Genomic DNA, 27,575 nt, shown 5'->3' on the forward strand with positions numbered 1-27,575 from the left:
ATGTTAAATATTCATCATCCTGCCAACACTTTCTCTTATTTACATAAATGGCCAACAAAGAAGGCATCCCTGACAGCAAATGTGTCTGAACTGGGCACAAAGCAGAATTCAAAGATAGAACAAGTACGGCCCGCTGATGCACATTTAAGAGGATCAGAGAGTCCCTGAGCACACACTCTCCCTGTCTGACGGTCAGGATTCTTGGAGAAAGAAACAGGGAGGCTGGCTAACTGACAGGAGCAGAGTTTGGTGATATAGCACTTCCCAAAGCTGCAAAACATATCAGACAAAGGCCCCCTTTTTTTACTAACTGTGTTAGCGAAGGGATCATCTCCCCTTTGCTGATGGGAGTTACAGCACCCGTCAGTCAGCGAGAAGAGCTTTGAGGGCACTGTTAAATCACACAGATTCTTATATTATACAGCAAAACGACAACCTGACCTATCAAAGGCTAATCACGTAAACATGATCGTCACTGCACCACATTAGTACCAATATTGTAAAATGATATTAACACCAAAGTGTACAATTAAATACAAGAAATGGATGCAAGGAGAAAATCTGCACGCAAATAAGCATGAACAAATACATTTCAAAGGCATAAGATTACAGAGGAAACTGTTTATAATGCAGGTTTGCAGAACTAACACAGATGGAAGTTGATTCTCTGCTGTGGGGACAGAAACAACTCTCACATGGAATGTCGTGGACAATCAGAAATTGATATATTGAAATATGCATTTTAAAAAAACTATTTTCCAATTTCCTACATTTTCACTAGTCTTTATGCTGCATTCATGCAATGTCAGCACAATGGGGAAAACTGGAATACCTGCAGTTATTCCGACTTCCGCAGTGTTCACGTGTTAGCCCAAGATGAAAAGTTTAAAAGTTGGTATGGCGAAGGGATGAAAGAAAGTAAACTATAAAACCTAGTTCAAATTTATTTGAAATTGAGTTTTTGAAAAAGTAACAGCTCTAGTTTGATTCTTCCGTCTTGTTTTTGCTAAGTGGAAGATGTCGGACCTGTCAGAAATTTTAACTTAATATTTCAACAAGGGGTTTTTCCCCACTCTGCTCATAAACACACTTTGAATGACATCACGTGAATGCAGCATAGTTCAGGTAACCACGACTCACGCTCAGGTTGGGGAGCCAGAAAGGCTAATCAATAAATTGTTTGCATATTAGAGTTGTTACTGCCACCCACTTTCCGTTTCTCAGTTTACTTATTCATGGATACACTTTCAACAGAGGATATAAAGTCAAACACCAGTGAGAAAAAAATAAAGTTAAGAGCTTGTGATATGAAAAAAACCCATCTGATAACCGAAGCTACACATTCACATCCACTAAAAACTAAGTATGAACTTGAACCGTTTTAATAGTTAGTGCACGAGATAAAGATCCTAAAAAGTTCTCCCTCCATCGTTTGTGAACTGTCCCTTTCTGTGTGTCCAGCATGTAGCGGCAATTGGAATATATACATTTATATATGTGGGTGAATCACTCTACTCCATTGTTCGTACTCTGTATGTTTCCTTCATTAAAACCTGAGATCAAGGCCGAAAACAGGGTTGAGGTAGGTAACCATAATGCATCAGAGCAAGTCCTGTACAGTCTGTGACAACATAGAGCAGAGAGCCGGAGAGAGAAGCCCTGTGATAGTAGAGCCACCCAACGACGTCTATCTCCCTCAGCCAGCTCTCTGTCTGTGGTCGTCAACATCCAGCGACATTATAAACACGGTGTTCCTGAAGCACTTTAACTAGTCAGTGTTGACAGGAGTGAGAAGGCAGAGCAGCAGTTGTGGTTTTGAGAAGAGACTGACAATAGTCAAGCATGATCAGCAACTGTAATGTCTCCTCGGCACCGTAAGTCTGAAAGGCTACTACTTTGTTTTAAAAAAGAGGCAGATAATGTGACGTGAAATCAAAATCACTAAGAGCACTGTAGCAAAAAATATCCAGAGTGAGGTTAGAAATACACTGCAGCCAATTTGAATCGAAGGAATAGTTGAACATTTTGAGAAACACAACACTACTGTTCCCAGTTTTTATGCTAAGCTAGGCTAACTGTCTGCTGACTGTGGCATCAAAAAGCGTGGAGAAACAGCTTGCCAGAGTTCACAATACCAGCACCTCTATAGCTCACTAATTATGTATGTAACAACTCATTTGTTGAATTTGTGCTTTAACGGTAATGTGAAATAGAACAATTTGTGATTTTAGCGGAAGTTATGTGCTGTACTGAACATGCTAAGCTAGGCTTACTGCCTACCAGCTATAATGTAGTTGTATAGATAACACATAGACACAAGATTGGTATCCTCTGTCAGCTAAATAGTCAAAAAGCGTATGTCCCAAAATTTCAACCTATTCCTTTAAGTTATTACACTTCAGATAAGATCTTATCTTTGATAAGAATTGTGCTTAATTTTCTTCAGTTTTTTACAAACATCACATATGTATGAAAAAATCCATTCAATAAAACATATCTGCACACATTAATAGACATAAAATTCAATCATAGTTCATTTTGATTTCCTCTTGTCCAATTGAACATAATGTATCACGTCTCGTTGAGCGATAAATAGTCCTCAAAATATTAGAAATGCAGTGTATCTCTAACGCTCTATTCATTTAACTGAAGGAAAGAATAAGATAATGATCTTTTTTATGTAAAAAAAAAAGGCTTACAATGGAACAGCATAATTCATCGTCCTAACATACTGTAATTCATGAAACGTGTTATCAGTCTGTCAAGTTGCATGAGGTACTGACATTGTATCTACAAACACCATATTCATCAACAGAGAAAAGCCAGGATTTCACAGAGGGGAGAAAAGAGGGTTTTTCATTATGCAATAAACAGACAAACAACAACAACAACAGCGACAACAATAACATTGTTATTTTGAGGTAGAACATTAACATCAGCATTTGCAAGTGCTTTATGTTGGATACTCGTTTTTTGTTTGTTTTGCTTCGACAAGAAGACGAAGAAGAGAGACGATTCCTGACATCTGAGGTAGTGCGGCACCTGATCTTGTAATTTTCAAACCAATCAGTTCCTCCGCATGTAAAGTAATTGTGAGCACAGGGGAAGTTAAAGTCCCTAAAAGCTTCCCGCAAGACATTCATTCCGGCTGAGGTAGGTTTTTGTTGAATCGTAAGGTTCAAACAGCCAACTCTAGTGCCTGTATGAAGGTTGAGAACTCATAAAAAATATCGATATCACTGAAACAAAGTCCTGAGACAGAACACATCGAATCCCTGGACGAAGGCTGAGGTCTTCTGTGAGCGAGAAGGTGGAATCATTGGTAGGTGAGAGCAGGCAGCAGGAGCCTTTGACATCCACAGAAAAGTAGAGATAAGACCAATAACTTATAACCACTTTGACATATAAGTGATAAAGATAAGTATATATATATATATGTATATATATATATATAAACTTAAAAATAAATTCATCATTGTATAGGAAGGAGATTCTGGGGAATCTATTCTGTGTGCTGCCCAACATCAGAACATTAACAAAAGACCAAATTGTAAAAAAAAAAAAAAAGCTGGCCTGCCTGGCCGTCAGAAGAGAGCTCTCCCAGACCTCAAGCCCAAAACACTCCGATATACAGTCCTAGATTCTCTAGAACTTCTTAACTTGCCAATAAAAAAATCTTTGCTCAAAATGAAAAACTACATTAATTTCAACCTGAGTGAGAGAAGAGTCTAAGTGGACACTGTGGACAGTGTCGAGTGAATTGGCCTTCATCCACGACTAGCCTTGGTCCTGCCGAGCCGCTCCAGCTGTAGGAGGCTCCTGGAACTGCGTCTCTCGCTCCACCGAAAACTTGTCCAGCGGTATCGTAGACAGCTGGGTGTCGTTCAGCACGTAGGAGTCAGACTGAAAGCACATGCATAATTAAATAGGGTTACATAGAGAGCACATTTAAATCATTCATTGGACATTTTGGCCTATGGATAGAGGCAGATAGAAGAGATAGATAGGAAACATATAACATACAACAAAGGTCTCTGGCCAGAAATCTGCCGTTGTACATGGCAGGATTCCCAGCCAGCAGGAATGCTGTTGTGTGAACAACAATGTAAGTGCACTTAGGGCTTTTGTTTATTCTCTGAGTTACTGCTTTTCATCAATGTAGTTTTTTTAGTGCTTTTATCAGACTATTATGTAGGCATTATAAACTTTAGCTGCAGCTCAGACCTTCACATTATGCAGAACATATTTCATCCTGGTTATTGTATTCTTGTTTTCTACTGTACTGTTATGTTGTGAAGAATTTACTTTTTCCTTTTTTGCCCAATTGTTTGGGTTATAATGGCTAAAAGAAAGAGAGACATTTAGAAGCTGCATTCAAAGAAAGCAAGGCAGGAAAAACCAATAAATCAACTATTGCTGAAAAAGTGAATACAGTTATTTATTTTATTTAAATATATAAAGTCTGATATTTTCACTGCTGCAAAACGCAGTTTTCATCTTCTCATTCGCACTGTTCGTTTTTCTGATGGAATATTAAATTGGGTAGGAGTGATAATTAAAGTATAACACTTTTATAAACTACACTTATATTATAGCATGGGGTGTATTTTTGCAGGTCCACACCTCAATTCTATCAGTTATGATAACACTGCATTCACAAAAGTAACTTCTGAGATGTCAGAACGTAGCACCATTGCTAAGAAGAGGTCCAGCAGGGCAAGAAACAAGTGAGTGATCAGACGATCAGACATTTTCAAAAACTCAGACTAGATAGCACTTTATTTGGAGTAAAAATTCTAAGTGGGCTCATCTATGATGTTGTTAATACACTCTAAACAAGAAAACCATGAATGTATGTATGGTAGGGCAAAAGAAAAAAGAAGCAAATTATGCTGTAAGCTGTGGTGGATATTTACAACAGAAAGTTTGGGTTGTAATTTTCCCGGACACAGCTGAAGACACAAAAATATATTATATATTAATTAATAAATATAACCCAAGCTGAAATAAACCTTTTTTTCCCTTTAAAATATCTTTATCTATAACAATTTGTGTTAAAACATGTCACAGTTAATAACACATAATGGCTTCCAGTTCACTTCATTTCTCATAATCAGGACTCACCATGCATGTATATTGTGTAGGTTGAGTGAAAAGTCTCTCCAGCTCGTTGCTGTCGGCCACTTTCTTCCCCGCTGCACTGCCATTGACCTCCATCTTTCTCCTGGCAGCCTCGTTCAGCCCAGAGGCCCCCTGGGAAGAGGAAGAGGATTCCAACACTGCGCTGTGCCCCGCCTGGGGGGTGGCCTGAACCGTCTTACACATCATTAACCTGGGGATTACATGAACACACAAACATAAAACTCTTGTCAGCTGCACACACATGATAACCACATGACAATTACCTTCAACAAAAATGATTGGCAAGTTATTCCATTGGGGCCTTTTGTTGCTGTTGGGCGTTTACACATCATGTTGGTACTGACCTGCCGCGGTAGCTGAAGACGAGGAAGAGCACACAGAAGATGATGCAGGTGACTCCGATGTGAATGCCGATTATGATGCCTGTAGTGGATGTTTTGCTCTGTTCATCTTTCACACAGTCGCATGGGACGTCCAACACTGAGAAGACAGAAAACCTCACAGTCAAACCACCACAAACATTTGTTCAAACAAGACTACTGTTGGAGAGCAGAAGCTCAGGCTGGGCCAGTTGATGGAGGTTAAACTACTGCTCCAACACTTTGTCTATCCTCTAATTAGTAACTATTGGTGTCCCAAAGCTCTTTGAAGAAAGCCCTGGAAACGGTCAGAGTTAAGCAACTCTTCCTCTTTTGCCTTGGACACAATAGTATATTTTTTATTTTAGTCACACCCATGTTTCATCTTTCTAATGGTGTCTCAGGAAGTCCCAAACATTCCCACGCAGGGATGTTCAGACATGTCCCAGCATGTTTCCCTGATACCAATATTTTTGGGGGTTTTCAAAGAGTTTAAAAAAACTTTAATTATAAATTGAGTCAAACAGGTTATATGTTAAATCACTCAAATCATACTACATTAACACTAGTTCTAATAAGTGGATTTCATAGATGTGTGCTTAAAACATGTAATATATTTGATAGTGTGGGCTTTTTGTGATAAATCAAACTCCAACACTATGTCAGGGAGCTGTGCATGTGTGTGACTAAGATGGCCAGCTGGAAAGGATGACACATGTGACCCAGTGAGGCACATTAAACGTAGATGCACTGGTGGTGGTGTGGGACAGTGTGTAGCTGCGTGTAGCTCTATTTGGTTTTGTCAGACAATCACCAGATTTCTCCACCGCCTCCTGAAGTGAAACCAATCGTAGGGTGGCGTTGCCATCTCCGTGTTTGTTGAATGCGAGAAGCTTTATCTCATAGATTAGTGTAGGATCTGGACAAAAAGACAGAAAAAGATGGTAAGATAATGAATGAAGCACACCCCTCTTGAGGTCGGAGTGTGTTTTTAGTCCTTGTTCAATCTTCAGCACAGTTCCGCAGAGAAATTGTGAGATGCATGTTTACAATGACAATTAAGATTATAGAAACAGCTCAGTCCGTTAAAAAAAGCTAATCATGTTTGCTATGACACAATAAGTTGTAGTCCTAAAAAACTACACGTCTCACCCAGCTGAGTGATGTTGTACTGGGTGACGTTGCGAGGGAATGTGATGGGACCAGTGGACAGGGGTGAGTGGGCTCTTCTGTAATACAGTCTGAAGCCTTGATGTTGGCCCATCTTGGAGGAAGGTTCCCACCTTACTTGTATAACACTGCCGTTCACCACCTTGGTGTAGAGGGAAGGAGGTGCTGGCACTGCAACATAAAATACAGACTGTCAACCAAAGTTGTATAACAATATGATAGTAGCAGCACTTACAGCTTTTATTTTGCCGCTTGAGTTATGACACCTCATGTGCAGTAAAAATCTTATATGGTTTCACTCTCAGCGAGCGCTGCAAAGCTTCACTGCAAATCTTTCAATCTATGTCTATTATTGGTGAAAAATATGCTTTGTGGGTGAGTTTGCTTCCAGCTCACCCTCCCCATGAGTGCTCTCTGTGACACTGTCCGATGGTTTGCTGGCCCCGTGGGATGTGTAGGCCTTGACGTAAAAGGTGTAACTGGTGGAGGCCTCCAGTTCCCTGATGACTTGCTGCAGCGTCACCTTACTGACGGCCTCCTCATACTCCATCTCCGCTGGGTCTGAAGGAGGAAACATGGAGGAGGTAAGGAGGATATAGAATGAAATGAACAGGAAAAGAAAAACAGGAGCATTAAAGTGATGGACTATGGGATCAAGGGAGGAAACAATAAATACAATCTGTTTGTGTCACTATTTTATGATTATTGCCCATTTCACTGGTTTTATCAGAGCAGCGCTGTTAGGGAAGAGCTAATCTAGTTTGAACTAAATGGTGATGGTTGGCTGAATTGCAGGGGTGGAGTGAGGAGATGGAGGTAGTAAAAAGGGGGAGTTGCAAAGGACGTGTTAAAGCATTTTTATCACTCTCAATCCGGAGACAACCAACCATAACCAATATCCACCTCCAGCCCTCAACCCGTTGGGCCATACCATCTTGGAGGGGTAATTACAGCAGACCCTATTGGTTGGCCCCCGGGGCCCTTAATTATCCAACTGATAGAACTACTGAGGAGAACAGCAGCTGGCGCTACGAGACCCTCACCACACACAAAAACACACTCACACCGACACCCATACACTTGCCCAAAGCCGTAAACAAACACACTGCATGAGCCTAAACAAGTATGCACATGTATGGACACACACAGGGAGCATTGTACCAATAGTATACACACATGGATCTGGACAAAAGCATCTGCCAAATGAAAGTCATGCTAACGTGATGGGAAACACTAACAACTGTGCATTTATCATAGTTTCTATAATCTGCAACAGAGACTGTCAATAGGTGTATATTTGTCTGTGGCCCGTTTCACCAAATTTGCAAGATGCAGACTGCAACTTGCAAAACGAGATCATTTCCTTGGGGGTAATTTCGACCAATTCAATTGATCACAAGAAACACCACACTAAACATGAAAGAGGACCGTGACAATCATCTGTGAAAAGGGATGCTGGCACCATTTGTGATCTGCATGTAAGCAGTGCTCGCAAATTGTTTCTGTGAATTGCGGCCCTCGCTGTCAATGTCACTGCCATCTATCTTCATCACTTGAGTATAACACCTTTTTGACATAGTCAAATTTGATGGTGACTTATTTTGATGTAATCTAGTGCATATAACTAGGTAGATCTTGAGTGCAACCCACCTGAAGTCCTGCGAATGTGGAGCACATAACCGATGATGTCCTGGGTGTTTTGACCGGGCTCCTTCCAGGACACCTGGATGTTGGTGGGCGAGAGGGCCTCGGCCTGCACATGGGTGGGCTCACCGGGCAGTCCATCAGCCCAGAGCACGGTGAGGCGAGCACTGGCCTGTGTGGAGCCAGCGCTGTTCTCAGCGATACACTGGTAGATAGCCTCGTCATCCTGGCTAATACCATATATCGTCAGTGTGCTGTGACAGGAGCAGGAGAGGAGAGGTGCAACAGGAAGGAAGGAAAGAAAGAAAGAAAGGAAATTGTGAAGTTTAGTTTCTCGGACATATAAATATATACAGTATATATGAAACATAAGATTTGACGGTATACGACTCTATGTGAAATCTAAAGTGCAAATCTAAAAGGTCAATTCTGCTGTTGAATAGTTCTTTATTGAAAGTACTCGTCATTAAATGTTTCACTTCCCAAAGTAGTAGTAAGAAGTACTCATTGTGTCACAGTCTTACATTATCGTTGCACAGTTAAATAATGATAAATGTTTCAGATTCTATTTCAACTATAAAGCACTTAGTGCTTACCAGCACCAAAGTATAACTTAGAAGTGTACGTCTTATAGTATTGTATTCTGTATATTACAGTAAACATTTCAATTCAAATTTATTTTGTTTTGCCCAAAATCACAAATCACAAATTTGCCTCAGAAGGCTTTAAAATCTGTACACATACGGCATCCTCTTCTTAGAACCCTCACATCGGTACAGGAAAAAGAAAGGGAAAAAAAAGAAACCTTAGGGAGAGCAACAGAGGAGGGATCCCTCTATCAGGGTGGACAGATGTGCAATAGATGTCATGTGTACAGAATGAACAACATAACAGAGTTACGACACATTCAATGCAAATGACAGAAATCATTAATAAAATAATTTGTGTTACTTTTGTTTTGTTTTGTACTGTTGTTGCTGTTTTTGTTTCGTACTTGTGTTTTTTTATCTTGTGCATCTGACTGCAAAGTGACTGAACTGAGCACCAAGGTTGTACAATAACAATAACAACAACAACAACAACATGTTACAGAGCAGAACAATTTGTAATCTGGATTTATATCTTCTCCAAAATAAACAAAGAAGATTAAAATTGTAATTTAATTTACCAAGTTATGGATGGATGGAAGGAAATGCCATCTGGAATCACTCAAGGTTAATATGTGTTCAAGTTATGGTTGTTCATGTCAAATTGGCCACTCCCCATAACCAGCTATAGAAAAAAAACCTAATGAAAATGAGTAACTGTTTTCAGACTAATTCAAATGTGTTATGTACTTACTTTGGTGTATTTAAGTTTAAATGTGAAGCTAAATTTTCGAAAAATGGTTATATGCTAAGTGGAAAAATGCAAAACTGTGGAAATGTGTAGGTAGAAATACCCTATATACCATTAGATTTCTCTAAAATTCAGGATAAATAAAACTATATGTCTCAAGTTTCAGGAAATACAAGGTTTGCGTGCTTTATAAATGATCATATAGTGACACTATTCTCATCAGAAATTTGTCAAAATTCGTTTTACTAATTTTGGAAATATTCTGCTGACAGACACCAACAATGTTTCCTCTTTGATGAAAATAACTATTCTATCCACTGCTACCGGAGCTTCAAATTGTATTGTTTAGGTTTGTTCTCTTCACCCAGAAGTGAATTACCTGTACTTGAATAAGGTTCTGAGTTCAGATGTGTGTGTTTGAGTCAGTAAAGGATAGAGCCACACATCACACACTACAGACAGCAGCAATATGTACAAAAGATCCTCACTCATGCAAAGTGCTCACTTTCAAATTGAATTGTCTTTTGCTGGAGCTCTTGTTGGAGGATACATCTATTTCATTATTTTAAAAAAATGAATTTGCCTGCATCAATGAAACCTTTCATCTGTCCTTCACTGTCCATCCATATGTACTTACCTCATCCCTATACCTATAGAAATACACACACACACACACACACACACACACACACACACACACAACCTCCCACACTCAATGCCTTCACTCTATAGTCTTCATTTCAACCATCGCTCCTCCCTATCATACCTCCACCACTCTGCTCTTTATCTATCTACTGCATCTCTGCTTCTTCTTCCCTTCCTCCTGACCTCTCTTCTGTTATAGAATAAATATAAGCATTGTGTGTGTGTGTGTGTGTGTGTGTGTGTGTGCATGTTGAGTAGGTGTTATTAGACGAGAATGCTTAATCCACTCTTACTTATCCGAAGGTAAAATAAAACGTTTAACATGCAGTGGAAATGACACCCTGTGGTACAAAACGTTTCTCAATGCCATTTTCCTACCAAGGCCATTTTTTCTGTATTTAAGGTATAATATGTGTGGGAGAAAAGTGAAAACATGCATTTAATGAATACCTTAGGAATATAGAAGGGCTTAAATCGTAGCGTTGTCCCCTTTCTTTACTTCCAGCCCTAGGTCATGGCATTTTAACAGATCAGAGGCATCTTTCTACTAAAGGGAAAAAAAAACGTCTGGCCTCTGGTTCTCATGCTTTACTGTAAGTTGAAACAAGAATTGAATACCACAGGAGTTCAACATATCCTGCAGCATCCCACCTAATCTGTCACTCGCAGTTTGTAGAAACCTGTCGATCTGATTGTCATCTTTATTTGATTGACAGGTTGGATCCTCTGTGTCTAAATCAAAATGTATTGCGAAATGTCAGGACCATCCCGTAAGGAAATGCCATTCATAGAAAGAACAACATGTCAGCCGTGTGGGGTGTGGTCTGTCACTGGCGACCTTCTGGACCTGTGAAATGGGACATGAGGAAAGTGGCCTTTCAGCTCTGGACAGACAGCGCTGAAGTCATACCAGCCTCGGCGTGGGTTGTGAGGATGGATTTGTAAGAATAGGGGGGTGCTCTTTTGGGTCAGCGGGCAGGATGGAGAAGTGAATCATTCCATTTCCTTTTCAAAATTGATGTACTGGGATACAATCACTGTACTTCTCTAATCTGGGTCAGAATAGGCTGGGAGGTTGAAGAGTTATTATTCTCTCTGGTCTACCAGGTGGCTTCAATCTGGATAATAACCAGGTCAAAGAGGCCCTCTGTATTTTACCTTCTCCGAGCCAATCTTGCCTCTGACCCCGGAGGTGGCAGCAGTCGCCAGCCCTCAGCTCGCTACTCAACCATCACATTTCTGACAGCCTTTTATATCAGCGATGGATGGAGTGTTTGCAGACAGGCAGCCCTGACCAGACGCAGCAAAGAGCCCCCCAGGGACGCACTACCCCGATGCCACCGGACCTGGATGGGCCTCCTGAGTGTGTGAGGGGAATGTAGGGAAATTTCACAAGACGTTGCTTGTTTCAGAAGGCACAGTAGCATCCAACCGCATGTATGCTTACCCACATACACATGCATGAGCACACACACGTATCCATGCCTAGACTGATCTTGCTGAACTTATGAAATTCTACACCTACTGACTTCCTTTCCAAATTCCAGGTTAAAAGCTTTAGTGGTTTGAACATTTTAGAGTATCTGAATATATGAAACATTTTGAGATTGATAGTGTTTTATTTTTGGCTATGACTTAAAATTGTACTCCACAAAATTCTGTGTTTTGGTTTTACTTTGGTCTCATTTGGTGAGCAGATAGTTTGGTGTTTTTGGACACTTTCTAGAAATAATTGGCCAAACAGGGAGCAGAGTGTCTCTGTTTGAAGTAGTGTGTTACTTTTTTCCACTCTGCTGCAGAAGCTGTAAATGTAAACCACATTTCCTCCTGTACCAGGATATTTCTCAGGGAAGACCTGATGGATATTGAATGTTTAGAATAATTAGTTTTAGGTTGCATCACAATTATGTTGAATTAATGAAAGACGGAGCGAAACAAAGCACTTGTTCAGGAAAATCCTTTGGATTGTCAATACTTTATCAAATGAAAAAAAATGTATTTTGCAAAGTAAAATATTGTAGTTATGAAGTTATTTGTCTGAACAAGCATTGCATTTCTAGAGAGGAGGTCACAAAATGACACGCAGTTCAACGGACGTCTCTTTTAACCTTACTTTAAAGACTTTTTGGATTGAATAGTTTGAACATTTACTTTTAGAATACATTACCATGCAACAGCAGAGCAAGGCCATTAAAGACCCATACAATGTGTGAGGAAAAAAAAAGGATGGAAAGTCTGAGTGAGAGTGAAGAAGAATTTTGAGGCATTTGGCCTGAATTTGGGCAGTTTGCTTGTCTTACATGAGCTCCAAAGCCAAGCTGTCTTGTCCTGACAGGTTGACACCATCATTTACTCATCAGTTTAAGTTCATTTCACAGATTGATGGATAAGGTCGTGGGCCAGGGGAGTGGTTGACAGTGGGGCTTTGGGTCTGTTGTTCAACTGTGTTTACTCTCCGTTGTCTCTGAGCAGCCCCCCTTTAAAAGCCAGCGTGGCCATTCCAGATCCAGCAAGAGGGAGAGGGGGAAAACAATATGGGGACAAAGAGTGAACAGGAGGAAGAGGTGGGGAAGGGGGAGGGGAGGAGCAATGAGCTGTCTGTGGCCTGAGAGGAGGGAAGGGCCAAGGGATATGACTGATTACAGGCGGGGTCAGAGTTCAAGGCCAATGCCCAGGCCCCAGCTCTCTGTAATGGGGGCAGAAGGGGGATGTGGGGCACAGAGAGGGGCTGCACACAAGAAAGGCAGGTCTGGGTGAAAGAAAGAGAAGAAAAAAGAGAAAAAAAGAAAACCCTTTGAAAGGATTCCGCAACGAAATGTCCAGGTTTGTGTGGTTGCCTGTTCCTTCAGATGTTAGTCATTAATTATAAAACACACCACGGTACTCACACAGACACACACACACACACACACACACACACACACACACACACACTTGAAGAATGTTCGTTTCTTTACTATACAACTTAAATTATCTCTAACCCAATGTAAAAAGGATCCTCGTCTAAATGATTTAGATAAAGAGAGTAAATTACAAAAGAATTCTCATGGAATCTTTCTCTCCTATCTTCATTCGCCACAAGAGATAATTACATTTTCCATCATCATCAGTTACAGTATCACTTTTAAAATAACACAGGTGGTATTTCAACTTATTTAAGACTTATTGAGGCTTCAAATAGCCACAGTAGCATGTTTTACAGGAGCCTTGTCAGCAAGGGCCAAAAATGAATGCGGTAGCAATAATGTGTTTTTGTTCCCGCATGTGTGCAGGTGTGTGTACGAAGGGCTGTTGAGACACAGCTTCACCCCGAGCATCAATGGCTGTTTACAGAAGCGGCTAATCAGCTCTGCTCTAACGTCATCGCATCTCATGCGGGATTTCACGACGCTGTGTCTTCCTCGTGTGTGTTTGTGTGTAACATGTGAGTGCAGATGAGGTGTAAAGGGCGCAACCCGTTTGTGAATTTTCACGTTTGATTATGCATGTGCACAAAATGAATGATGGCATGCACCGCAGGGCTACTTGTGCACATATTGGGCTCACTTGCTTTTTGATTAATGTGTGTGCAAGCGTCTGTGTGAACGAAATGTACAATCGATTCCCCTTCCTTCCCTTGTCCGATTTGCTTCTGAAGGTCAGCGTCATGAGGGATGGCTGAGCGGAGAAACCTCAGCGTGTATATTTTTATGCAAACATACAAACACAAATTAAAATCTCTCTGCTATGCTGCACTGTATATAAAAGCTCCCCTAATCCGACAGAGTATGTATGTGTATATATATATATATAAGAATACAATTGTTGTGGTGCCCAGAGCTGTTGAATGTCATTTGCAAATTATTATTTTGTTTTGGCTTGGTTCAGGAGGTAAATCATTTCCCCTCTTTTTCGGGACCTTCACTACTAGAAAACACAGCACTTGTGTTTTTTTTCTTTAAATTGACCTTGTCATTATCAATACCACATTTTTTTCAAAACCTAAATTAATTGTTTGAGCAGTCTTAACCGAACATCACAAGGACAGGTCACCAATCTCGACCTGTGGTTTTCAGGTCCTGTGTTATCTCCACCTGACCTCACGACCTCCTCATCACATTTTTAAGATTGGAAAAAAAAAACATGCAAAAAGACAATGAATTGCAAAAAATTGCTAAAATTGACTGGCTGGTCATGGCTTTGTAAATGTGAATATTTGTTGGTTTTCACTCTACTTCTATTACAGTAAACTACATAGATTTAGGTTTTGGACTGTCAGTTGGACAAAACATGTCAACTCAGGCTTTGGGATATTGTGATATACATATTTTATATATTTATAAATATTAATCTATTAATAAAAAAAAGAAATCTACAGATTAATGATAAAATAATTGTTAGCACTTGCTACAAGCGAGCACAATCCAGAGGGCTGTATCTGGAAAAACTAATCTGTGTATATAAATATTTCGTAGGACACAGTGTTGGATAATAATAAAGTAATATTAAATAAGAGACTGGGATAATGAATTATACTGTAATGTGTTCTTACTCACCTCACAGTTCATCTACACAGTTTAAAAAGAAGCACATCAAGCTGCTCTGTTCTCTAAATGTCTGACTGCATTTCCTGGTCAACTAGCTGAGTTTATGAGATAATTAGCTAATGGTAGATCTCAAGCTGAGGCCTGCCTCCTTAACCAGTCACAGAGCAGGCTTTGTGGTGCATGAGATCCACAATATAGCACGTCTATAGCATACACTAATGGTGGTAAGTGAAAAATGCTGTGATTCTCTAACTACCCGCTCTATCTTTCACCCTCTCTCTCCTCGTTTGCTCTTCCTGCCGACTCATCATTTGTCTTTTGACCACCTGTTCATATTTCTTTTTTTGACCAAGTGCTGCCTCTCACTTATTCCTTCCCTCTTCTCTTCCCTCCTTTGTTAGTCCCTCGCTCCATCATTCTTAGAAACATAAACTGGTGGAGGCAAGCGGGAGTGGAGCAGTGTGTGTGAACGATGGAGGGGTCTGCTCCCTTCACTCACTGCTACGGAGTGCAAGTATGGATTTTTTTGGGGTGCAAATTCAATATTTTCACTTCATATTTCTCTTTTATGAAAAATTACAACATGCACGCATGGTTGGTTGCCAGGGTCAACTGGAAAAATTAAACTTTCTTTGCTGGATGGACACCACGCAGTACTAGCAACAGGCTGGACAAGTATTATTGATCCTTTTTAAGTAATGCCTTGAAACCTTGTGCTGGAAAACTGTTATTCGTATGTCTGTAAAACTTAAAACTCATGCAGCTGAAAAGTAGGTCCAACATGCATTTACTCCTCTATATTATCTCTAAGATAGCCCTCCACTGACACAAACAGTACTGTAACACAGAAAACAGGTACTGTAACATGCAATCTTCAAACTGCGAGGATGGTAACTAGCAGAGCTGGTTGCTGGGTCCTCCTCCTCATGACATTCCTGGAGACTGCCATGGGAAAGCCTCCAACATCCAGTCAATACGCTGCTCACATACAAAGGCACAAATAAATTGAGGCTCATGTCTTGGCAGGCGTGAATTCCAGCAGCTGCCGAGTTAGAAGCAACAGAAATGCAGCAAAATTGAACATTTGATGATGCCAATGATCAGATTAATACTGAAATCCATATTTCTTCTGTGAGCCGGGTCCAACTTTGTGAGGACACAGTGAGTGCCTGGGAGTCAGGGTTGGGAGGGGAATCTGGGCTGTGTCACAGTTTGCATTATGTGACGGCCTCCACAATGGCTCTTTTTCAGATTATTTTCGTAATAACAAAATCACTGAACCTCTTTCTGATACGTCACACTTTATAAAAGGGTGTATAAGGCTATAACAGCAGGTTTACAAATGCTTTATAGATCAGTTATAAAACTATGAATAAGATACACTTGTTGCCAGGCTGTGTTTTAAACCTCTTTATTTGGTAACAATCCATTTATTAACACTTGTGAGTTTCACACTTTATAGTGAGCCATCAAGTGTATAGTTACACATGTTAATAAGCATCTAAAACAGATTTTGATCCAGATAAATTGGTCCATTAGAGGGTCTTGCTGATGAATTTAAGAGCTAAAAAGATGAGTGTCTTGTTGGAGGATAAACACCAGCCACAAGACATTTTCCCACCCTGGCAGCCCAATAGCTACTCTTATTGATGGCTTATAAGCTATCAAGTATAAATTATTTAATAGCTACTTATATTATTACTAATAAAGACTTACAAAGCTTTTATCTAAAGTGTGGCTCATTAGAAAGTGGTACCAGTCATCATCCTGTTGCGTGTGTACATGTAGAATATATACATGGACAATAGATTAGTGCATCAAACGTAAGCACTGCATCAATCTAAAAAAAACACGATGCTAAGAACATTGGTAAGCAAAAAAGCAGATCTCTCCTTAACTAAACAACACTACAGATTATGGCGTCAAAAAGGGGGGGTTGCTTAGAGAAACAATACTTAAAAAAACCTTCACTATACGTATATTTAGCGCAGGGCTATTGTTTTATTTTGCTTCGTTATTTTCCCCACAACCTGACAAATCAGTGGGTATTCTTGTATATATGAATTAATTTCCGTAAGATTACAAGGAGAAGTCATTTTTTCACCTGTTGTTGTTCCTGAGTTTGACGTGTCCCCAGGGCTCCAGGATCTGTCCGTTCTTCAGCCAGGTGAGCTGGGGCTTCGGCTCGCCCTGAGCCTGGCAGGTGAAGACCGCGTTGGTGCCGATGGGCCGAGCGATGGACTGCGGAGCTTGAACGAACTTTGCTGGAGCTGAAAGAGGAGGGAGACAGCGAGTCAGATAAGATGGCCACGGTTTGCAAACAAAAGGACGGTGCCAGATAAATAAGTGCCAGAGAAACAAACTGTAAGATTCGAGCAGAATCCAGAGGTGCAAAACGCAAAAAGAAATTGCAGAAGGTACAAAAAAAAAAACTGTAAGAAAACATTAACAAAATTGAGGTGGACAAAAACACAAGAGAGAAAAGCAAGATAGAGTGAGAAAGAATGAGAAAATGAAAATAGAAGAGCCCACGGGATATACAGGCAGCTGCCATTTATTAAAAAGAAGTAGTGTACCTCATTATAGGTGTATTGTATAAATACTGTTGTAAATCTATAAATTACGTTTAAAAGAGACACCAGATCAATGAATATAAAGGGAAATAAAGAGAGAGAGGAGCCGAAAAGTGGAAGGAAGAGAGCAAGACAATCAACAACAGCATTACTTTGGGACTAATGTGCTTTAAAACAAACAAGACATTTACATGAAAATAAAGTGATGCAGTTTATAGTTTCATAAAATGTCGTCTCATCCCAAGCTTCCAGCTATGGTCAATTAGTGGTAATAACTTATTCATATGAAATGATTCTTTCAGCAGAGAAGGTGCTTTCTTTAAATCACAGAGTTATTACTCTGCTGGAGGTTAATTTCTGGCTCTGTGTTTTTATTTGAGCTGACAGACAGAGAGGTATTGCACCATCTCCTCTGCACTCATTATTGTCCCCGTGGTTATCAGTGATTTGATAACCTGAATTATTTATGCCTATATTAACGAAGAACATTTTTATAGTAATTATAAGAGAGAGATGTTACGGATATGTCTGTAATCAGTGTGTAGTTGCCGTGCTTTGTGCAATCTCGGTTTCTTTGTTAGCATCTAGCTTCGATTGCTAGGTCCTGAAATGTGCCGAGTGTGCACACTCCTGGTGAAATATGAATATGGTATTGTAGTAATTCTAATAGTTGGTGAGTGAGTTGTGTTTGGAGTATGTACAAATGGTATTCATATTATTTTAACCAAGGTTCTGAAGTTTCACGTGGTATGTGACATCATTATATTTGTTTCGTAATGAGTATTTGTTCGATGGTCTAAGATAGACAGTACAGAGACTCTAGTAGACAAGATCATTACCTGGTGGGACTGAGCAACTGGAGTCAAATTGTAAAATTACGCCTTTAACACAGATGTTGGTTGGATTAAAACAACATTGAATTCTGTCGAGTGAGTTTTAACAGAGAGAAACCTGTATCAGTGAGAAACTGTTGTTCACAAAGAACCTAAAACAATGCTTGAGCGTTTCTCAGTTTCAAGTCCGTTCATTCCTACAAAGACTTAAATCTAATATATACTGTAGTTCAAGGGCATTATTGATCATCCTACAATTGTAGTTGTTAGCAAAAGTTATTCAATCAGGACAAAATAGTGCATTTGTTGGGGACTATTTTCAGCTGCGTATTTGGTGCATTAGTGAGTATTCACTGTATATGCGATTGACTGAAAACAAACAGCAGTGTCAATAGTTTTTGGACAACAATGGAGGTCTATAGACATAGACAATACTTGTTACTAAGATTGATATACTGATGATCTTTTCAAGGGATTTATAAACAATGAGAAAACGATTGATTCACACCATCCTTATCCTTTAATGAAATGGCCACGTATACTTCAAATGCCTTTGTTTATTGCTTTTGTGATACGTTTTCCAGTTTAATATCTTTTGTCAGACAATATTTCAATGTAAGCATTTCCATTCTCCCATTGGAAAAGCTAAGGGACCCATAGGCACTTGAATGGCGGCTGCTGCCAGCATGTGATTGTCCTTTCATTTATATCTCCCTCTTTCACTCGCATTCAATGTGTTCTTTAAGGGCTTTCTTAAAGGTGAAGGTCAGAAGGAGCTCCCGAAGATATCGATTTACACCTGTAAGGGTGTGAGTTAGATCATCAGCACCATCCATCCATCTTGCTCTTGTTTTCCCCTTTGGGCTGTCACACTTTGACTCCTCCTCCGGTCTTTGTCTCTGAAGCTAATTGATTTGCTGTATCAGTGCATTTGTTTGACGTGTGATGGTTTCATAAAACCTCAGGTCTGCATTCATTAACAGGTGGAATTCTTGACCGCTCTACTCCTTTTCTGAATCAATAGTCACTGACATCCTCTCATAAGGACATACAAAAGTTTTTGTTTTTTCTAACTGAACTTCATGTATTCGGAGTAAAGTGTACACCTTTGTTTCCACAAATCAATGACAAAACCCAAAGATATTGACACATAATTAACATCCATGGCTTTTCCTCTTTGTTTCTGCTAGGATAGGGGCTTGTTGCAGACTTGACAGGCAGATAAAATGAAATATTGATCCGGATCAATACTGCTATAGGCTGAAGAAAAGTGTGGTCTATCTGATCAATATGTGAGTGAGGCAGATGCTGGATGTTTCCTGCGACAATAAATGCACTGTGGGCCACCCACACTTGGCTGCATCCCATTGATCAAAATGCAAACATTTTACTGGTTACACTCGTGTGATGAAGAATGGACAAAGAGAATAATATAACAGCAATAAAGAACAAAAAACACTTTCAGAGAGCAACTTTAAAGAACAATACCAGTTGTGCATGTTACAGCCCATTGACTTTAACTATACTGTATATGTAATTTATATAAATGACTAAACATTACTACATTTACTGACATTTTCTATAGTTATGTTCCAGTATTAAAATATCCTACATTCTTACATTAAAGATTCACTGGCCTGCAGCTTTGCCTTGTTGTGACATTGATAGCCACAAAGCCATCAACACCTTATAGAGTTTATCAGGTTTGTTCCCAAGAACAACTATTTGGCTTGAAAAAATAAAGAGTAGCAAAAATTTCAACTATATTTGTCTGCCTGTTGCATGTTATTGATGATATTGTTTGTATGTTTTTCATTAATTAACTCAAAAGTGCTATTGAGATCAAAACCTGCCATTTAATGTTAAGTTTTAAGGGCAAACCAGCTTTTGATTTATTTTATTGTATGTGCCTGTCTTTAGATACGGGAAAACACCACTACACTAAAGAAGCCAATACAAATCCGCTCCTGTTGTAGAATTTGCCATGCTGTGGCAGAATTGGATTTTAAAAAGTTATGGTAATAGAAGAGAAGTGTCCCTGTGGACGCTGTGCTCAGTGTCTCCAAACTAAACACATTCTTTGTTGCCTTATCTCTAAAAAGCAATTTGCCATAAAAGATCTAATCACTTGTGCCTCCGCAAATATACTATACTGTACATAATGTCGTGTCCATGTGGATGGGCCAACATTGGTAAAAACTCTTTTAAATAGTATTTATTTTACAGAAATTATACTTCTTAATGTGATGTTGTAGATTTTTTGAGTTATATTCTATTTTTAACCAATATTGATGGCACACAGCACTGTGTTAATAAGTACATTTATAATTTATATTTTCATCTCCACCTGGCTACCATAGTTGCGGATTTGAGTGATGATGCTGTGATTGGTTAGTTATATGAGCTGTTTGTCCTCACTAGGAAGGGATCACTCACTCTTTCTCCTGTGCTAGTAGTGTTTTTGAATGCTTAGTGGGAAGGCGGTTAAGTTATCATATAATAGTCAGGGTGCCTGCACAGATGTCCACCCACAGAATTCACAAGCTTTACCTTACCACCTGACCACAGCTGTATTTGTACGCTTTGAGTTTCGTTTTGAAAATAGCCCATTTCTTTTATCCAGAACTCACCTTGGACCACCAGACGTCCCTGAGCAGTCCTACGAACACGGGTCCCTGGTTTGTTAGCGGCACACACATAGACCCCTGAGTGCTGCACACCCACATCTGAGATCATCAGGTTCCCTGTGCCGAGAACCTGGATTCCCTCCACACCGATGGGACGGCCGTCTACTCGGAGAAAAGAGAGAGAGAGCGAGAGAGAGAGAGAGAGAGCAGTTCAGAAGGATGGCAAATAATTCATGTAGGGCAGCACACAAAAGGACCAGGTGTGCACCTGTACATTATGTGTTTATGTTAAGTGGGGGTGAATGTGGTGAATGTTCTAGAGTTAAGGTCAGAGCAGGCTTAAAAGACTAATTAAATGTACTGCACATTTACAGACACAATTTGACTGAGCAAGTGCTGTTTCTAAACCTGCCATAGCTCAAGGATGCAGCTTTAACAGTGAAGTGTGTGATGTCTTATGACGAAGCTGCCCGTACAACAGACACAAGGGTAATAATGAGAAGAATTTAATTGAGTTTGTGACTGCTGCGTGTGCGGTGCTCATGCTGAAATTAGCTGTCTTAACTGGGATCTTGCTGTTAGAGTGGCATCCTAAAGAATACCTTCATCATCAGTTTTTTCTATTAATGTTTTTTATTGTAAGTACAGCTTCTCTAATGGATGTTCAGTTAATTAAAGCTTTCACACTTTAGCAGCTCTTTTCTTCATGCTTTTCTCCGTCAAAGCCTTGAAGTACATTTGCTTTTAAAGCATTACACAGGATATGTTCCAGCTGCCACTGGGGGACCAAAACATGTTAACTGCAACTTCTAATCTCCTATCTCTTTACACAATCCATAGCTGCCTAGTCTCTGCTCTCGCTGTACTTACATGATAAGCACACACTTTCCTGTGCTCCCTATCTGTAGTCTCTACCCCAACAATGACTCCAGTCTGCCTCTGATATTAGCTATGGGGCCAAGGGGGCATTTTAATCCCATCTATGACTTCCATCTGTAGCCTGTAAACCTGTTTGGTCCGGATTTGAAGTTTCAAAAATAAAAAGCCTGTCGGGAGGCAGAGAGATGGGCATCTGCATGCACAGGCAGGAGCTCCAGCGAGAGATACAAACCATATAGTCACTATTCAGCAGTGTTTTCTTAGGTGTACTTTCATATCTTTAATGCAAATAATTAAGGCAAGTCTAAACTTTCTTTAAACAGCTTGTATTACTGCATGTGTCAAAATAATACAAACAATATAAAACATTAGGCAAAAATATGCAATATAAAACAAAAATATAAAGGGTCTAATAATGAAACACACAATTAAAGCTAACAAATTAACCACAAAGAGAATATAATATTGCTATAAAATCAGTGTTTTGAGATGGTCTTTGTTCAGAGACTCTGTTTACTTGTCCTACGCTTCAAAAGGCAATCATCACAGCAAACACACACTTCCTTCTAGATTTTTCCAACAAGATGATTAAACAAGCCTTATTCTGAAGATTTAACCTCTCTCCCAGCTTTCTGAGTGAAGTCAACAATTCAATTCAGACATTAAATTAAGTAATCAGATGTAAGATGGGATCTCATGGTGATGGATTATGAAGAGGAGTCGAACATATTTGTAATTAATCAAGACAAATTATTAACATAAAATAAATCACTCCAACTTGCCTGCCAAGTGAATTTGCTCTGTGTCTGTCATTGTGATGTGATTTCATTGCTTTTCTGCATTTTTCAATTATCATTAACTAACTTCTCAGTCCTGCAAGCTTTTGTCTTAACAAAAGGCAGTCGTGTTCTTTTTTTGGCTTTTTCTACTATATTTTGTTCTCTCTCTTTTGCCCCCCCCCCCCCCCCCCCCCCAATCAGTTTCTCTCCATCAGGCACTAATTAACTTAGTGTCAGAAAAGAAAGAGCACAGCGGCTAGCAGGCTGTGGTACTGTTGAATGAATAGCAGGAAACAAACTGGCTGATGTGAAACTATAAGATTAATTATGCATTTTAGCCTCCCTGCTGTAATCTAATACACACAAATCCCATTGTGTTAGCATTTCATTCTAGCGACATTGTGTAAAGCAATACCCTCAATCAGATTATGCCCAAGTGCTCGGGAGGGGCAGCAATTTACATTTGGAACAGCAAATTGGATTGGATAATAGGTAAAGAAAACAGATACCAGATTGAAAAAATGGTTACGACAGACTTTGAGTGATAGTCAAGAATAAATACACAAGCACGGCGGGAAATGGAGAAACTAATCGTATCTGTTTCAGCACCTCATAGCAATTACTCAGAGGCTCGCTGATGCTTCGATGGAGATTCAACTTCATGAGGAGATGAAGCATGCATTTATCAACACAGAGTTGAACATCATGTTTAGCCTCAAGGCCAAGTGATGAAATCCCACTGCCTCATGTAGTATACACAATAGATGCTCCACTGTATCAAATGTATTCTGTGCACACATTACATTACACAATGCATGCAGGACAGATCAAAGCTGCGCTCCAAAAAACATTTAAGCACACAAGGCCAAAAAGCACATATGACCCCCACAAAATACTCAGATTTCACATGCATGGATGCACACTTGCATGGATTTTACTTCGGCTCAGTGACACCTAATTCCTCAAATGCAAACACATATGAGCAGAAGGAAATATTCCATCTACATATATGCACCTTCTGGGGCCTTTTCTTTGATATGAAAATGAATTGTTCTCACCTAGTCTGCTCCAAGACACAATGGGCCGAGGGTATCCGGTGGCAACACACTCCAAGATGGCGGTTTGGTGAACAGTGAGGGTAAGGTTTTCTGGACCGACCACTATCATAGGCTCTTTGTAAACAGATGACTGAGAGCCTAGAGAAAAGCAGGGGAGAGGGGAGAATAAGATGGGAAGAGCATGACGGATGGCATCCTTTAATTGGATTTCTCCAGAGTGCATTAGCTCAATATGCTGATATCTCTTGAATCAGGCAGAGGAACAATAGGTTTAGAAAATCTTGGAAATATGGTGGGTAGATAGCCTGCTCGTGGTATTTGGATGTAAAATGGATTAAATATAACAACCTGAAACAGTGAGGAGTGCTTCAGTGCTGTGTTTCACTCCTGCACTGTTATGGGCCACACAGCAGAACTTTCCACCGTCCTCCTCATGCACTCCTGTGATCTGTAGAACACCTGTAGGCAGAAGAGTGTACCTGCGAGAGAGTAAAAAAGACACAAGACAGAAGGAGACAAATACGATGAGACCTGGTAAATGATATATAAAGTGCTGCCATCTCTAATAAGTGTCATACCGCGATTTGGTTTGGTCCAACCTCTCGTCCTGGGTGGACACCGGGCGGCTGTCTTTTTCCCAGCTGATGACAGGCTCTGGCAGACCATGGATCTGGCACTGGAATCTAGCAACACCGGACTCCTCAGCATGCACTGACTCTGGTTGGACATGGAAGTCTGCCATAGCTGTAGAGGGAGAGAGGGAGAGGGGGATATTAGGTCATATCAGCACAACACAGCTCCAGAAAAACAGGCCTGGCTGCTTACAGAAAATAACTATCTATGTAAGATCCATATATCTTCACTCTTTGATTTCATAAAAATAAACTACTGAGAATGGAGAATTCCTCTGACATATTCATGTTCTCCTTTACCATCCACTCATTATGTCTGCAAGGGTAAAAGTTAAATAGATTCATTAGATGTGTAAAGTGCCAAAGTCGCCTCAAGATTAGAGATGATGATTCATATGGAGTGAATACTGACTTGCTGAAAAAGACTAAGATCAATGTAGAATTGCTGTATTGAGGACACAAGTAATATAAATAAATAAATAAATACGGTCAGCTGTAAAGTCCTCCTGTCTACTTCTCTGGAGAGAAATCATTTCTAAACAACTAAAGACACCAATGCCAATGGTGTTCAACTACTAGTCCCTGATGTAGTAATCTACCCTGGAACTACAGGAGCTGAGATTTGAAAGCCATAACATTGCAAGACATTTCATTTTTTATTCAAGAAAGTTACTTGGTGATGGAAGGCAACTGGAAGAGATGTACAGTATATTTATTATTTGGATTATTTGATTAATGTTGTTTTGATCCAACAGTTTTCCGAAATCCTATATTTCTTAGAACATCTTCTTAAAACCTTCCCTACGAATGTCATCGTGAAGAAACACGGTCACGTTACAGGAGCATGTCTGCCATTTCTGCTCAAGAGAAGACATGACATATGTACTGTACATATAGATACAAAACTGTATCTGAGTCATCCTTTACTGAAGGGGATCTCTAAATATATAAAGTACAGAATATGCATGCAAATATGGATTTTCTGCTATATGTTGCCATTTAGTATGTAGGTCAGGCGTGTTTTTAAGAATGCATGCTAACACAGAGAAAGCAACACACACATCACCATAAAGCAAAACCAGTATCAATAACCCTGCAGAGAGCCTCACTCAGCTGCATTCACATATTTACTGCCGGTGCCAGCACACAGAAGCAGCATCGAAGCCAGCGACAAACTCAATTAGAGAGAGGCCCTCTACTTCCACAGTTCTCCCACCTTCTTTAACACAAGTGTACTCATTTAAATGTCAGCCATAATTAAGTTGGACACAGGAGGACTTATCTGAACACTGTTAGAATAACAAGAGGGACAGACCCCTTATTATTTCATAACCTCCTGCTCTTCCCAACCTGTAGCCTGCATTAATTTATTACTGACAGGATGAGCGGAAAGCAAGCGGAAACTACTCTAGAGGCTTATTCATGACTGAGACATGCTTGGTTGTTGTCTGCTTGTCTCTCCACTAATTTCTTTAGTATCACCTTTTTGTGTCCCCTTGTCTTAATTTTGCAATGCAGATAGTGATTTCAGTCTGTTTGCAGGCGTATCTACTGTTTCTGCATTTAATCCTTTTCTAAATGCCATTCATATTTGGAAAGGGTTGATAGTACAGTTTAAAAGGTCAGAATTGAAATAAAACCAAAAGGTATGTTAATGGTCAAGAGACTGAGAGAGAGAGAGTGGGCGACACTTCATATGTGGCGGCACTTTAGACCAATGTGGCTGCGTCAGTGGTCCAGATTATTCCAATTTCAGAGTTTAATGAGAAGCAAGGCATTCTCCAACACGACTTGACCTTCGATCTATGAACGGATATATAGAGCTCTGATGAAAATTTAAACATGCTAATTTAGTATTCTTCCAGTAGTAACAGCTCACTCTTCCTACGCTATGAGTTCTCTGTGAGAAGAGATAGCACGGCCACTGTTTCCATTGTTTTGTCTCAAGATAAATAACACTAAAGAAATCTGACTGTTTTTCTTTGTCTACTATGTGGCCACAGTTGTATATCTCACTGATGTAATTTGGCCTAAGTCAGGGGCCCGACTGCTGTTTTTCCACCTGGGACCCACAACCTTCAAGCCATAAAAACATTTTCGGCAAAAAGCATAGATGGCATAAATGTCACAGAGAACATCAGACCACGAATACAGCTTTTTGCATGTTCTTTAAATAACAACTTTTACATCTGTTATTGTATATTTCACGATTCACATGACAGAATATTGGCCCATAAGAACATTTTCACCGATTCTCAATCAGCAATACTTTCTGTCTTGGCGCGCTGTAATACGGAGCCTGGGGCAGAGACTGGCAGAGTGTAGCGCCGAATGAATTAAAGTCTTAAAGCACCGTCACTGAGAAAGGTGAGGAGTGGAAAAACAGCTAGGAATCCCTCAGAACTTAATACACAGAAAACAAGCAGCTCAGTGACTGGTGTGACCAAAAGACACTTTCTGGCTTGGAATACAGTCTCAAATTAAGACACACGCATGCAGAAACCCTGCCGTTTGTACTGTCCATGTGTACTGGGAACACAGGGGACATGAAGAGGGAAACAAAATTGCACTTGAATGGAGAGGAACAAAGAAGTTTAATAGGAGGACCAGAGCCTATAAGAGCTTTCTTGGGCATCTTTGCCAAGTAGTCATGGTGTCCGCTGATCTGGCGGTTCTGTCCGCCTACTCAACCCCCAATAACGGGCCCCACCCTCGGCCATCATGCATAAAACATGGGTTCTCTAAGAGGCCCACACCCCTGCGACCATCAACACACTCGTAGGATCAGACACAATCGGAGACATCATAATAGGGTTAGATACGCAGATAAACACATACAGAAGCAGTGAAACTTGTTAACCGTCTGTGGTAGATGTAAAGGAAAACAGCTGTTCGTAATCTGCATTGTGCATTTGCCTTTTATTGTGTGCTAGGTTGCAGAATCAATCTAAAGTGATGTAGCTCAGCTACAGCACATAAACAAATGCAAAAGGCTACTTCAACAGAAACAAGCAACTAAATCAATCTCCCCGCGATGCTGCAGGTAAAAACAGACACACTTGTGGCACTCTCACACACCCAGCCCTAACAGACATGTTCCTATATTGTTTTTCACTCTTCCTTTGCTAAGTGTTGACAGTCGCTCACACGTGATTAAAGACTGTCCACTACCAGCATGGCGCTGTTGGCTTAAATGGAGCAGGTCTAATAACTGCAATAAGGCAGACAATGGTTGGGGTGCATACTAAAAAGAAATCCATACACAAGTGCACATGGAGGACATTGCTCCTTGAACATATGTCTGACGGTTCCACTGTGACAACCATAGAAGAAGAATGAGTGAAGGAGTAATATGAGGGAAGGTCACCGA

The 27,575-nt window shown here is 40.1% G+C and overlaps 1 protein-coding gene across 1 annotated transcript in view; it reads right to left on the reverse strand.

Annotated features, from left to right (window-relative positions):
- Positions 1-3,777: 3,777 nt before the first annotated feature.
- igdcc3 (immunoglobulin superfamily, DCC subclass, member 3) overlaps positions 3,778-27,575 on the reverse strand; it is a gene marked incomplete at its 3' end in the record, with an annotated part of 52,682 nt that continues 28,884 nt past the window's right edge. Inside the window, exons 3-14 of the mRNA XM_079165073.1 lie at positions 24,173-24,317; positions 23,922-24,052; positions 23,574-23,711; positions 20,861-21,019; positions 16,929-17,094; positions 8,322-8,569; positions 7,068-7,232; positions 6,654-6,842; positions 6,316-6,420; positions 5,487-5,622; positions 5,125-5,332; positions 3,778-3,903 (exon numbers count right to left, since the gene is read on the reverse strand). Coding sequence (XP_079021199.1) covers positions 3,778-3,903; positions 5,125-5,332; positions 5,487-5,622; positions 6,316-6,420; positions 6,654-6,842; positions 7,068-7,232; positions 8,322-8,569; positions 16,929-17,094; positions 20,861-21,019; positions 23,574-23,711; positions 23,922-24,052; positions 24,173-24,317 — 1,916 coding nt within the window. The remainder of the gene's footprint in view (positions 3,904-5,124; positions 5,333-5,486; positions 5,623-6,315; positions 6,421-6,653; positions 6,843-7,067; positions 7,233-8,321; positions 8,570-16,928; positions 17,095-20,860; positions 21,020-23,573; positions 23,712-23,921; positions 24,053-24,172; positions 24,318-27,575) is intronic.

This window comes from Pholis gunnellus (genome assembly GCF_910591455.1).
Source record: "Pholis gunnellus genome assembly, chromosome: 1".
NCBI lineage: Eukaryota > Metazoa > Chordata > Actinopteri > Perciformes > Pholidae > Pholis > Pholis gunnellus.